This window comes from Nomascus leucogenys, chromosome 17 (genome assembly GCF_006542625.1).
Source record: "Nomascus leucogenys isolate Asia chromosome 17, Asia_NLE_v1, whole genome shotgun sequence".
NCBI classification, from domain to species: Eukaryota; Metazoa; Chordata; class Mammalia; order Primates; family Hylobatidae; genus Nomascus; species Nomascus leucogenys.
This window is the reverse complement of record NC_044397.1, coordinates 24,382,139-24,397,043: the sequence shown is the minus strand read 5'-3', so window position 1 is coordinate 24,397,043 and position 14,905 is coordinate 24,382,139. Positions and strand designations below refer to the sequence as shown.

The following is a 14,905-nucleotide window of genomic DNA, read 5'->3' as shown; positions in this document are numbered from 1 at the left end:
CTCCTATGAGGATGCATGGCCTTGTATTCTCACAGGACCTACAGAAGATTGGTTTGAATAGAACCAACTCTCCTCCCCCATGTTCTCTCTCCTCTCACCAGAATGGATTCACTGGCCATTGACTGAGTACACCCTTCTTCCTGCAGCCACCCAGTCACAGTGGTTTGTTCAGCAATTGACACAAGTTGCCAACTGGGCCAGAGTTCTCCCAGGAAAAAAATCTCTTTCTGCTGGGGTTATTAAGAGGATGAGATATGAGTGTGGGCCCAGGGGCATCCATGTTTTTTTCTTTTCTTACCATGTGGAGAGAGATTTTCTGAGAGATGGAGAAAGAGTCTGAGTGACACTAGACATCAGCTTCTTTCATGCGTGATGCACCTGTATCCGGGAACTTACAAGTTACATGAATCAATAAATTGTTTTTAATTTAAAATTAGCTTAAGCTAGATTTTTGTTGATTGTAACCCAAAGATTCTTAATTAATAAAGTCCATTCTAGCTTGAACTTTGATGATATTAGGAGACATTAATGTTACTTAAAAGAAGAACGTATAATTTCCTTAGAAAGCTCATCTATGGAATATAGGGGAGGAAATTTTACACTTGATCTTAATTATTCAGTCCTTGAAAATTCACAGTGGGGAAAATGAATAAAACACTTGTTCCTGAGCTGAATTTGTAGAAAATTATAAGTAGCCTCCAGATATTCATTTGGAGCACTTTCTTCAGGCCTTCCATATTCATGTTCATCTTGAGTTTGAATATGTAAAGTGGAGTCAGCTTTGTGTATGCTACCTGAAGACATGGGGAAAAGTCCAATTAAATTGTTGGAGTATTTCAGGCCCCATGCTAATTATAGAGAAGGGTAGAGAGTACTTCATTTTCAAGGGAAGAAACCAGGAGAGTGTGTGGCTCACACAGATAGATCCCGAAGGACATGTGCAAGCAGATTAAGCAGAAGATAGGATATTAGCACAGAAGGCTCCTTTAAATTCCATGATTCTTTGCACCAAACTTCCAAGGTCTAAGTTAGTACCTAGTGCAGAGTCATGACTATAATAGATACTAAATAATAAATATTTATTGATGATAAAGATAAGAAGGCCTGGCAAGGCCTCTTTCTCCTTTGGATATAAGAAAACTCAGCCAGCTGACAGGATGTTTGCAATCATTCCAAGACTCCACAGAGAAGAAAAGAGAAATAGAGAAGGAATTTACAACCTTCCACATTCTCACAATGTTTAATCCTTCCTCTCAGCAGTCTTTGATCCTTTTATTAAGCCCTCTAAATGTAAAAGTTTCTAACCACCATTTTGAGAATTTAGAATCTGCCTGTAAATTTCTAGAGACTTTACTTGATAGGTTCTTTTTGTTTTCATTGACCTTCTTCAAATTTAGGGTCCCAGCTCATTTCTCTTAACTTAGCTTTTAAAGATTTTCAAGCCTATGCAATATATAATCTTTGACTTTTCTGTCTCTTCGGGTTTCAGCTTCTTTCCTTTACAATTCTTAGATGAAGATTAAAGCATATATCTTGAGATACAGATGTATTGTAAGACTCCAGACACTTCAAATAAATCTTCTTTACTGAACATTTTGAGACAATTTACTTGCAACGTTTCCTATGCATTGTTTTACTGTAAACAAATAAATAATGTAAAACAAAGAATTGGGGAATGTGGAATGTGTGATGCTCATTTCTAGTCTGTAGTAGAATAAACATGTTTCATGGGTATACAGTAAGGGAAACACTGAGTATGAGAATATGTGCGCATGCATCTGCCTTAATCAATACTACTTAGAATATGAACTACATGGTCCTGCTCAATTTATAGGAAAATAAATAAAGCAAAAGAGACACTCTGGATCCCAGAGGGATTCTTTTTCCAAAGCAATCAGACATCTGGAGTCTTGGTCTGATAAAAATCAATGACTCTTTCAGGGCAGTATATCTTTAGATGTGGGTGCGGGAAGAGTGCATAATGAAAGCGGAATTGGTGAGGGTATAAAGCAAATATTTAAAAAATAAGAAAAACTATAACTTTCTCTCCCTGTAATAAAAAATACCAAATGTAGGCTATGGCATAATTATATGTGTATATTTATATTACTATGAATTCTAGAAATAATAGGAACAATTTCTTATCTTACTCTTGTGGGTAGATTATATACCTTCCCTTACATATGTTTGTCTGTGCCAGTGTTTTATGGTTCAAATGGAAAAGAATCATCCCATTTTTTCCAGTAATAAGTAGTAATGTACCATCTATACATGAGTGCTTGAGAAACACTATATAACTCTTTGAATTATGGGGTCATAAAATATTACTATCTAATGGAAACCAGTTTTAAAATGGGGTTAGGCAGGGCAGGATTTGTTCCAGCATTATTGCAGATCACTTGACCTTTTTAGTATTGATCATTCTATACCTGCATTTACCCACTCAAGAATACTTCAGCAAGCATGCCCTTAAATATACTTAGAAAATAAAACTATCCATTATCCCTTCAAAATATACATAAATAGTTAAATAAATGAAAATAGGCTTTGTTTATTCTCATTTAGTGTCTATCGTTATTTAGGTTGGATGGAAGCCACTGTTTGCAATGTGACTGAGAAATATTTAAAAATACATGCAGGAACATGGATGAAGCTGGAAACCATTGTTTTCAGCAAACTAACACAGGAACAGAAAACCAAATAGCACATGTTCTCACTCATAAGCGGGAGTTTAACAATGAGAATATATGGACATAGGGAGGGGAACATCACACACCAGGGCTTGTCGGGGGGTGGGGGGATAGCATTAGGAGAAATACCTAATGTAGATGACGGACTGATGGGTGCAGCAAACCACCATGGCAGCACGTGTATACCTATGTAACAAACCTACACGTTCTGCACGTGCCCCAAAACTTAAAGTATAATAATAAAAAAAAAGAAAAAAATACATGTAGTTATCCTTACAACAGTCCTTAGAGGAGCTCTGTCTGGAATATTTTAAGCTTCTCAAATATAATAATAATAAAAAAATAAGATGTATACATATAAATTCAAAGTATGTTACTATGATCACCATAAATGATATATGACTGATAATATTATATAATTAATTTTTCTGAAAGTTAATCCTGGACTTTCAAGTCTTTTAAACATTTAAAACAACACAAAAATATCAGGAAATGAGAACAAAGTGAGATTGGCCACGGAAAACAACTTACTATTGAGCATTTAAATTCAGACATTAGGAAACAATTACTACTGAGGCAGCTGCTTTTAAAACATACCCCATTTTAGCTATTGTGCACAGGTCTGCATGGGATTTGACAGATAGAAAAAATATTTATTGATTCCTATTTGGAGGATTGCTGCAGACTTGCTGCTTCCACAGGCTTTCAAATTAGGTTTGAGTCTTACAGAACAAACCGAACCCTGGAATCCTTTCCTGTCATTGTAACCCCCAAAGTGAGAAGTAAAATAAGCCAGGGTTAAGGAAGGCTGTAAAGTGCATGTGGAACAGGTGCTGTGTGCTATTGCAGAAACTCAGAAGGAAAAATGCTTTAGGGAGAAAAAGTGGATGTTAATGAGTCTTCAAACACCCTAGTAGTTTCTATAAACACCAGTGCATATTAGTCTGAATGTGTACCTAGAAGAATTGCTTACTCCCCAGTACAATGGGCTTTACTTTCATGGCTTCATCCTTTGAGAACACAGAGACCTGGAAATTTAAGGCTCTGGTGAGATCATGCGTAATCTATCAGGTTAAAAACTGTCATCTACTCTGGCCTGGCTAGGTGTCTGAAATTTTGCTTTGATTATTGTGAATAACTTATTTCCAGTAGAGGAGCACTTGACTTTTGTGAGAAAAACAGCTACACAAAAGATCAAGACTGGAAAGATAAAATATATTTTTAAGACACACAAAATATATTTTAAGAGATTTATGAAACATCTTAAGAGACAGAAAATGTTAAACCAATTAATTCAATGGAATCATAGAATTGGAAGGTTCTTTAGAACCTATCTTCTTTATTTTAGGGATCAGGCCATTCAGCTGCCTAGTGAGCAGAACCAAAATTTCTAAAAGCTCAGCCCAGTGTGTCCTTTCTCTTCCTAATTCAGAGTTAGTATAGGAAGACACAGTAGCAGGATTGACTTGGATCCAGTGAGAAGCCAGGATGGCTCGGAAATCAGAAATCATGGACCATTTATCAGGAACTAGTGTGATCTCAGAGTTGACAGAGAAGTGTGACCTCTGCTTTCACTTTCCTAAAGCTGTCCAGGACTCAACCTCTTGCTACATTTTCAGAGAGAGTGGAGAGATTTGTATCAACAATCTTAAGAAAAAGAACACTTATCAACAATTGGTTAAGCTACTTATACAGAGGCCACCCAATTAAGCTAAGAGGTATCACTAGATGTCTGCCCAGCCTGAGATCCCACTAATCCACCAGCTGTGTCTCATGAAAACTTCTCCCTGCATTTGCTGTATTTCCAGAAGGGCTTCAGGAAATATCAGATAAGTCCCCCTGGGCCATGCCAGATCAAGCAAGCTTTTAGAGGAATCTGTCTCTCTCTCTCTCAGGGCCTCCCACTAATTACTGACCAAATGGTGGACTTCAGTGTGGCATGGTAGAACCTGCCTGTTTGATTATTTATGTATCTAAACTTCTGGTCTCTTAAGGCTGACATTGTCTTCTTAGGTGAAACAAAGAGAGTGGCTTTCAAAACCTTTTGTTCTTAGAGAATGTCTCTGGGAAAGGACCGACAGTCCATAAATTCTGAGCAGGATTAAAATGTTTCATTTAAAGCAGTTGTTAGAATGAGGGACAAAGAGAGTCAAAGGCAGAGTGAAACAGGGAGTGGTGTGGCCCCAGAAAGTGGTTGCTCTGTGGCCATCAGGGAATAGAGAGTGGAAAAAGCTTCTTGCACACATTGCCTCATCTATAAAAACCAGAACTACTTGGCATCTCTCTAAGTAACAAATGGATCTAAGGGCTGGAGAGAAGTATTGTTGGCAGAAAATAGTCTCCAGGGCTATGTGCATTGCAGACTGCGCATTTCCCTGTAGTGCATAGATCATGGATTACAAAGCTGTGTTCACATACCTTTTGTACCTACGGACTACATTTTGCAGGTTTTGGTGTTTTTCATGCACAATTTCTGGGAGTGAGAGAATACATATGGATAGTCGAGATAAAGAGAAACTGCATTTTGCTTTTGAGATGCAGGGAAGAGGAAAGAGATGTGAAGAAATATTAAGAGGAACAAGATAGAGAAGATAGAGGTCTTCAACCTTGGCTCCTCTCTCAACTTTCAGGACTTTCAGGACTTTTGTTTGAAATGAAAACCTGTGTTCTGTACAATCTAAAATTGACCTGTAGGTTTGACCCTTCCTTCAGCCTCCGCGTGTCTGAAACTCTAAGCATGTGCCCGTACACAGCAGAGTACAATGCAAGATTTCTACACTCTAGCTGATTTGTTTTTTCATCCCAAATCGAATTCTACCAGAGTACTGGATTCACAGGTGAGCTAATAAATCATCCAGAAGAAGGGACCCTCAGAGGATGTTGCAGCCACAGCCTGAGTTAAATTTTAAGTGTCTGGTTTGTCCCAGAGAATCCATTGCTCTGCTTTGTGTCTCCCTTTGAAACATGCAGGCAGCAGATTAACTCGGTGCCACAGAAACAGTCTACAAAATAGGACATTGCCATTACTTGTCCTGTCGGTTAGCAAAACTAAATTGTCTTCCAAGACTCCTGCTGACTGCCTATTGACTATCTCTTGACCCTGCCCCCTGCCCAGATACCAAAACAACAAACAAGCAAACAAACCCTTACCTGTTTAAAAGACAGGAACAACAAGCAAAACTTCAAAATCCTCTTTTCTCAATCCTGATATCCATTAGAATTCAAAAAACCATCCTAGATTGTGATTTCTAACAAGGTTTACTTGAGAGTAAAATGGACACTTAATAGTGGATATGACATTAAAGGCACTCAAAACTTTTGATCCCAATCTTTGAGTCATTAACATTGTTTACACCAGTTGTGCTTCTTTCTGAGTAAATGGAACACTTTACTGTTATTTGATTTTAGTTACTCTTATAGCTGCCATTGTGAAGTCTTTGAAATTTTAGTTGCTATATAGCATCCTAGTGGATTCTTTATAGTCTTGAAAATATTTAGGATCCTGTCCCAGGCATAAAAATAAACTGCTCAAAACCTTTTGTCAAGTTTACGCTCGAAGCTATTGTATCCTTTGGGTTATTTTCACAGGCACGGTTTTTAGGCGTTTCTTTCTAACACTGTTGAATTTCTGAGCCTTAAATGTGTCAACGGCCATCTGTAGCTCTACTCCAAATATCCTTCCCAGTTGGGGTTGTAATACTCATCTCCCACATTCAGGACCTCGGCTAACTCCTCTCAACCCTTTGCCTGGTCTGGGGCAGACTAAATTACAAAGAACAGGCTGAATCTTTCTTTTAACCCGGTCTTTTTGCTGGAAAAAGTAACATCGCAATGACAGTAATGCATCTCATGTTTTAGTAACAATGGTTTACCCCAGGGAGCATTAACGTCACTAACGTCACTGTGTACCTTGGCAGCTACTTTTCTTCGCATTTTATAATTCCCCTTCCCTCCGCCCCCCGGCCCCACCCGTGGGCAACATCCCAAAGCCGCCGCCTGGCTGACGTTGGTTAGGGTAGAGACGCCCTCCCTAAAGGCTGTCCAAGCTGTCTCTTCCTTTCATTAGCGGTGTAATCCTGTGTTCCCGCCGGAGCCTGGCACGGAAGTGTAATCTTCCCGCAGAGGCCCTCCTGTCATCTTGCCTACCTGAGAGCTGAGACTAAATGAAATATAAAATATTCACGATAAGAGGAAACAAAGGATGCTGCCTCCAGGACGGCTACTGTGCCTGAGGCTGGGCTCTTTCTCAGTCATCCCAGGGCCTCTCCTTCTGGCCCCAGCCGCGCCCCTCCGTGGGATCCACAAGTTGAATCGCAGCTCTCCAGGGTTAATTGCCCTGGCCGGGAGCCAGACTCCTCACCGCCGCCCCGTTCCCCCCTGCTGGGGAGCGCAGAATGACCACCAGGAGGCCAGGAACAAAACGCTTAAATGTTGCATTTATTAAGGAAATGTTAAGAAAAAAACAAAAAGTCAAAACGGTGTCACGGATGTCAAGAGCACTTTTGTGGCGTAAACCGTGCAGTCACGAGCTACGAGTTCTATTCTGGGTCTTTGTCCCAGGGCCAGCAGGAACGCCAGACACCTCCCAAAAGACCCAGTGGGAAATGCACTAAAAGAAACAACTCGCCCCGTTCAAATTCGCAGGCTTCCCCTCCCCCCACCCCTTCTCCCACAATGACAAAACTCTAACTCCTCAGGCAGGCAAACAGGCCACTGGGGCAGAAAAAGACTTATCAAACATTTGTATTCAAGCAAACAAACACAAAACCTCTTAAAACGGCACGTTACAATCAAAGGTATTTATCGCCTCTCCCCTCCAGGGCGGGGGGGGGGGGAGCAGGAGAAGAGTGGGAGGGCACCCGGACACGGATTTGTGAGACCCCATGAGTCTGCTGCGTGGCTTTTAACAGGTCACTCTTCCGGTCACAAGGCGATCAGTGCCTCTGGCTCTCTCCCCTGCCCGCCCTCTCCACCTGCCCCCAGAGCTTGGCCCACCTGCGGGTGGAGAAGGGCCTTCGCCCCGTCGGTCTCCCCGCATTCCAAGTAAGTAGCAGCTTCCAAAGTTCTACGCCCTAATCGCCCTCTTCTTGCCACTTTCTGCTGAGTCCAGAAGTCTGGGCGCTCTCCTCCGACTGCCAGGCATGAGGACTTTCAGAGGGCGAGGGAGAAACCGGTCGCTTGTTTCCGAAAGGCCGAAGTCGAGAGAAATAATTGACTCCGACAGGTTTGCTTCGCCCAGTCTCTGATAGTGAGGGGCACAGCCGGGCTGGCAAAGTGGGCAGGCGTGGGAGCGGTTGCCGCGGGGGAGAGGGCGGGTCAGTAGGGCCCCACGACCACCGCCTCCACCTCCTTAGACGGTCTCCGGTCCTTCACGAGGAAGTTGATCATGCCCTCGGACTTGATGAGCAGATTGCAGCCAAGGAAGAAGATGCCGAAGACCACGGTGAGTGAGAGCACGCACATGACGGCGATCTGCACCACGCGCATTATGTACAGGCTGCGCTCGTCCGGGCCTCCTTCCGCGAAGCCGTCGTCGGTCACCACGGACGCCTGGGTGCAGCAGCGCACGGCTCGCTCCAGCGCCTCGCTGCTGTTGGCCAGGAACAGGCCCGCCACGTCGGTCTGGTTGCCCAGGGCCGGATTCATCGCAGGAACGGGCGGGCGCCGCAAGCGGCGCGGGTCCGAGGGGTGGGAAGGCGGCGGCGCTGGAGGAACAGGTGCCGGGCTGAGCGCTCACTCGCAGACTAGCGCGTGCGAGGGCTCCTCGCTCTGCTTTCGAAAGTCCCTGGGCCGTGGGAGTTTCCCAGGAGCCTCTCAGACGCGCGCAGCAGCTAGGCTCTTCTGAAGCCGTCCGCTCCAGCCCGGGCGGTGCTCGTTCCCGGCGCTCGCTCGACTGGGGGCTGTTGGAACTTGGCGGGGCCGGACCAGCCCGGCCGTGGGAGGTGCGGGCCGCGGCGGCTGCAGCGGCGGGGCGGCTGCGCTGAGCAAACAGCGACCCCTTCCGGCCGCACGGCCACGCTGCGCGCTGCTCTTGGGAGGTGGAGGAAGCAAAGGGGCGAACCTGGTCTTGCTTTTTATTGCTTGCTTCTTTTGCAAACTCCAAAGGCCAGGCAGAGGTCACTGTACTTTTCTAGCTTGATGGATGATTAAAGAGTTTGTCGGGGGAGGATGCGGTCAGCTGAAAGTTTCAGAGGAACTGGGACACACCAGCTCTGCGTGTCCTTTGCCTGCTGCCCCCCTGACTTCTGGGCGGATGGAAAGTGGCGATGAATCGCAGGTGCCAGATGGTGTCGCCTGAGGCCACCCGCCCACCGCCAGTGCTTGATTCCGTCTCGTTGCGTTGGATTTCTAGTGGAGTGGAGGTGATCTGAGAATGTTTATTACAAAGCAATGAATTTGGAAAGACAGGCATGTAAGAAAAGGAAGGAAGGAAGGAAGGAAGGAAGGAAGGAAGGAAAGACAAAAGGAAAGGAGGGAGAAAGAAGAGCTCTATACCCAACTTCCTTTACAAAAGCGATTGGGAGACAGAGCAAGGCAGGTTTTATCGTGAGGTTTGAGGCCAAGGAAAGGGGGTTAGAGGAAGGAGGAGTTCTTCTGTGGCCCTTGGGTGGAGGTGGTTGCCCGGAGCAGGGTCACCTCTCTGGTAAAGGAGGTGAACAGAGTGACCACTTGCTTGTAATTTTAATTGCAGATGAGTTTTTGGATGTGCTTCCAGCATTTTGTCCGTTGGCAGTAAATCTGTTGTTTAAGGGAATTGCTCATCAACATCCATCACCTAGAACGCTGGCCAAATACTGGGAGCCCTCCCCATTTTCCATAAGCTGATGTATTTCACCCTTAGTCATTTAGACTAAACACAGCTGTTTTTACAGGCCTGATTGACGCTTCAGCCATTGTGATTTTGCTGTAGCTTCCAACGAAATTTTATAAACCTGTCAGATTAAGTTTCTTAACTCTGAAAGAATACTGCATGTTCCTGCGCCCCCTTTTCTGTTTTCTTTCCCCTCCGTCCTTTTCCCCATTACTCCCTGCCTTCCTCCTTCTTTCTTTCAGTTGTAAGAGCTGGAAACCAGTAACTTGAGCTTTCAATAGAATACATTTACTTTCTATTAAATGTTCTCACCACAAAGAACTGATGAAAATTTGAGAGAATGGGAATGCTAATTACTCTGATTTGATCATTCCACAATGTATATGTGTATCAAAATATCACTTTGTACCTCATAAATATGTACAATTGTCAATTGAAAATAAAATAAAACTGAAAAATAGTAGCTGTCTTGCCATTTTCAACTCTACTCTTGGTTTCATTCTGTTTGCTTGGTAAATCCTCTTATTTCTGTTTCTTAAAACATCATTTATTCCATCTTCAGAGTGTTCCTTAATGTTTTTGCACTGCTTCATGACTATCATAAAATAGAATGAAATGCCTTCTGGTTGAGTTTTCAATTTTTTGATGTTTATGGTATATCAGCTGCAATAAGTTTGATTTTTTAAAATAGCTATTATTATTTTAAGGGGGATGTTTAACAGCTAAAAATTCAGGCTTGGGCTTCTACCACAATTCACTGGCTTATTGTTCTAGTTTCCCATAATTTAATTAGAACTGAAGAATACCTCACTCTCGACAATTTCTTCTTTGAAGAAATGTATTAATAATTGATTAGTAAGAATTTACTTAAATCTCGTCATACAATCAGTCTATCTTAGTTAATGTGGGTAGTCCTTAAGAATAATAAAACGTAATGTATACATGGAAAAAAATTACAAATTTAAGGCAATATAAAGTAATCCTGAGATGAATGGTAGAGAAAAGTAATAGAAATTTAGAAAAGTAAAAGGTCAGAGAATAGAGGCCCACCTCCAGGGATCAAGTTGTACAGAACTGTGTATGTGCAGTAGAAGTTAGGTGTAAGCAAATGAAGAGGGACTAGCCCCTTCTTTATGTGACAAAAACCAAGAGTTAGTTTATAGTACATTTGTAAGGTCCAATATGGAAGGATGCTAAAAATGTTAGTTGAATCATTATCAGAATTTGAGTATATTTATTGCTAGGAACAGCATTGCTGTTTTAGTCAGGTCAGTGTTAAAATGATCAAACCTTGGAGTCCAGGAGAGGTTTTATATTTAATCAAATCTTTGGGTGGGATCTTTTCTCTCAGGTTTAAGGACTAATCAGTCACAAAATTGTTGACAAGGTAATAGGTATTTCCCCCATCAGCTAGTTCAGCTCTCTGGTTTTGTTCAAGACAATCTTGGGATTGTTTCCCTTATTTTCCCTCCACTCTGATTTGGTTTAATAAAATTACTTAGAACATATAGATGGAAATTAATTATAAACTTAGTCATACAAAAATTATATTTATTATTCATTCATTAATTGACTTAAGGGGATCTGTGTTGCTAGAGAAACCTTTATTTATGTTTTACAGAATCCCTTTTATTTATCTTTTCCTTTTGTATTTTCAGTGAACAGTTTCCTCTCAGTTTTTCTCCTTTTGTTCACCTGTTTCTTGGGAGAATCTTACAAGTGTGAAAAAAGAAATCTTTAAGAAATGTTGACATTGAAAAACTTAATTTCCAGAAAAATGAATGAACATATGGTATGCAGGGAGCATACTGGTAATTCACTTTAAAGCAAAGGTTTTTGATACTGAGAAAGACTAACTGCTGTATTTATTTAACTAGTGTCCTCTTCTACTTAATTGGAAATAAGTAGGTGTGATTTTATGAGAGTTAAAGGCTCAGTATTTTATAACATACATATTACACAAGGACAGAAACACTGCCTACTCTTTCTGGAAAATATATCCTTGGCTTATAATGCATTCTGTAAAGGTATTCCAGGCTGATATGGATGGTTGCTGTAATTTATAGTTTGAATAGCCTTGAAGTAGGACCAGACACTCAATGCCAAAAGATTTTTGATTTTCTCTTTTTGTACGTTATGAAAATATTAAGCAGATATTTTAAAAAAGGAAATATCAAACATTGAAAGGATATTTATTGCTTTGGGGCAAGTTTTTTAAAAAATAAATTACATTATATTACACAATGTAAGTAGGAGTAAGAGTAAGAACTCATATTCAGAAGCCATTCATAATAGCAGATTCCATAGCCAAAACATAAGAAAAAAGCCAGAAATAAGCAGAATAGGTTATTGAACCACCAAAATAAATGTCATAAAAGATAAATACCTAAGCTCATATGTTTCACCTTTAGATTATCCCTCCCCAAATTCTTTCTCAGAACCTACGACTTTCACTTTTCACAGTTTTAACTCACTTCTTTGTCTGTTTTTCTTAATGACAGGATATCAGTATCAACATGTGTTCTGAAGAGGAGGAAATGGCTAGGGGGTAGGTGCTTTTACAACCACAAAGAGTAACAACAGAAGGAAAAAACAGAATGTTAAACAGCATACACAGATTTTCTAAGAGTATTAAGTAATAATTTGGAGACATTTAATATAGAGACAAGCAGTCTAAATGGCAAGTAGACTACATAAAGGTATGGCTTTCAATCCTGTTGTCTTTACTTACAACCGTGTAATCTTGGGCACGTTTTTTGTTTTGGTTTTTGTTTTTTGAGATGGAGTCTCGTTCTGTTGCCCAGGCTGGAGTGCAGTGGCACGATCTGGGCTCATTGCAACCTCCGCCTCCCAGGTTCAAGCAATTCTCCTGCCTCAGCCTGCTGAGGAGCTGGGCTTACAGGCATGCACCACCACACCTGACTAATTTTTTGTATTCTTAGTAGAGACAGGGTTTTGCCATGTTGGCCAGGCTTGTCTCAAAACCCTAACCTCAGGTGATCAGCCTGCCTTGGCCTCCCAAATTGCTACGATTATAGACGTAGCCACCGCACTCAGTCTTTTTTTTTAAAACAAAACAAAACAAAACAAAACAAAAAAAACACCTCTATGTACCTCATTTACTTATCTGTTAAATGGGGATAATACTTTACAGAATTTTGAAAGGATTGATTTATTCTATGGAAACAACTGGAAAACAGTACCTAGCACATAGCAAGATCTCAAATAAAGATATATTGCAATAGTTCCTGAGGTGGACATCAATATGCATAAGTCATTAAATGAAAAAAGCCATTAAATTTTATTCAACAGTTTTCTTCTAAGAAGGCTGGAAAGTGAGTGAAACATTTTAGAAAGATTTCCATATAAAATGGTTGACCTTGGTGCGTAAAAAATGCTAAGGATATGGAGAAATTGGAACCCTCGTGCATTGCTGGTGGGCATGTAAAATGGTACAGCCATGGTGAAAAACATTATGGTGGTTCCTCAAAAAATTAAACATAAAATTACCACATAATCCAGCAATTCCACTTCTAGGTATATACCCCTCAACATTGAAATCATGTGCTTATACAGGTATATGTATACTAATGTTCATAACAGCATTGTTCACAAATGGCCAAAAGGTGGAAGCAACCCAAATGTCCATCAACAAATGAAGTGATAAACAAAATGTGGTATTTACATAAGTGGAATATTATTCCTTCTTAAAAAGGAATAGAATTCTTTTCTTTTTTTTTTTTTTGTTTTTTGATGCCGAGTTTTACTCTTGTTGCCCAGGCTGAAGTGCAATGGCACAATCTCAGCTCACCACAACTTCTGCCTCCAGGGTTCAAGCAGTTCTCCTGCCTCTGCTTCCTGAGTAGCAAGGATTACAGGTATGAGGCACCATGCCCAACTAATTTTGTATTTTTAGTAGAGACGGGGTTTCTCCATCTTGGTCAGGCTGGTCCCGAACTCCCGACCTCAGGTGATCCCACCTTGGCCTCCCAAAGAGCTGGGATTATAGGCATGAGCCACTGCGCCTGGCCTTGAAATTCTTATAGATGTTACAACATGTATGAACCTTGAAGACATTATGCTAAATGAAATAAGCCAGATAAAAAAGAATAATATGGTATGATTTCACTTTTTAATGAGGTACCTAGACTAGCCAAATTCAGAAAGCAGCATGATAGTTACTAGGGGTTGGGGAGAGGAGTAACAGTAGTTATGGGTACAGAGTTTGAGTTTGGAATGATGAAGAATTTCTGGAAATGGATAGGGTGATGGTTGCACAAAAATGTGTATCTACTTAATGCCCCTGAATTGTACATATAAAAATTGTTAAAATAGTAAGTTTTATGTTTTATGTACTTTACCACAATAAAATATTCTAAATATTTTCAATTAGATTTGACATAAATATTTACATTTTTGAAAATACAGAACACTTAGAAAATAATCCCCCCAAATGTATTACTCTCATAGCTCAAAGATACTCATCCTAGTTGTAGACTATTTTTTTCCTTTTTACTATACTTATTTGAACATAGCCATGACTATGTAGTAAATACAGTTTTATACCTTGCTTTTTCTTCTTAATACTACATTTGCCCATGGCATTAAAAACTTATATGCGCATTTTAATGAGTATAGTATTCCATTATGTGACCATACTATAATTTATTTATTAAACCATAACTGAGCAGTTATATTGATCTCAAATATTGTTATTGAATTAATTATGCACAAATAACATTTTTACTTATAATGTTTCCTATATTTAAATTACATTTTTAGTATGAAATTACAAAATTGAAATTTTTAGTAAAAACTATTATTTTTACAAAAAGCAAAAAGCAACCAAATGGTTTGCCAAAAAAGGTGTTACCAATTTTTACTCCTATTTGTAAAGCATGCAAATATCCATTTTATCATAATCTTTAGAGCATTAGTTCTCAACTTTGGCTACATGTTAAAATCACCTAAAGATGCTTTAAAATTTTTTATACCCAAACCAAACTCACAATGATTAAATCAGAATTTCTGGAGGTAGGGCCCAAATGTCAGCATTTCTTAAAATTTTCCAAATGATTCAATAGTCTAGCCTGATTGAAAACCATTGTTTAATGTTTTCCAAGCTTGCCTTAAGATCAACTAGGATGGGGATGGGGGGTAACTGGTTTCTGCCTCCTATTGCCAGTCAATTGAATTAGAGTTCCCCAAACTTGCTTCCTGGGTCTATCTACTGAGATTTTGCTTTGGTCAGTTTGAGGGGATTCCTATAAATTTGTGTTTTTACTGCATAACCCCAGAAAGACTGTTCTTGAGCACCAAGAATTATGATTTTTAAAATTATAGTTGCAAGTTTGACAGGGAAAAGGTGGTACCTTGTTTGAAGTTGCATATTATTATTGTAGTG

At 40.3% G+C, this 14,905-nt stretch overlaps 1 protein-coding gene across 1 annotated transcript; it reads right to left on the bottom strand.

Annotated features, from left to right (window-relative positions):
* Nucleotides 1-7,108: 7,108 nt before the first annotated feature.
* Nucleotides 7,109-8,576, bottom strand: RPRM (reprimo, TP53 dependent G2 arrest mediator homolog). Its single transcript, XM_003274968.3, has one exon. It carries the CDS (start codon nt 8,334-8,336, stop codon nt 8,007-8,009), a length of 330 nt encoding a protein of 109 aa, XP_003275016.1. The 5' UTR covers nt 8,337-8,576; the 3' UTR covers nt 7,109-8,006.
* Nucleotides 8,577-14,905: the final 6,329 nt, after the last annotated feature.

Coding starts and splice junctions, on each gene's coding strand:
- RPRM (XM_003274968.3), bottom strand. CDS start 8,336: ATGAATCCGGCCCTGGGCAACCAGACCGACGTGGCGGGCCTGTTCCTG.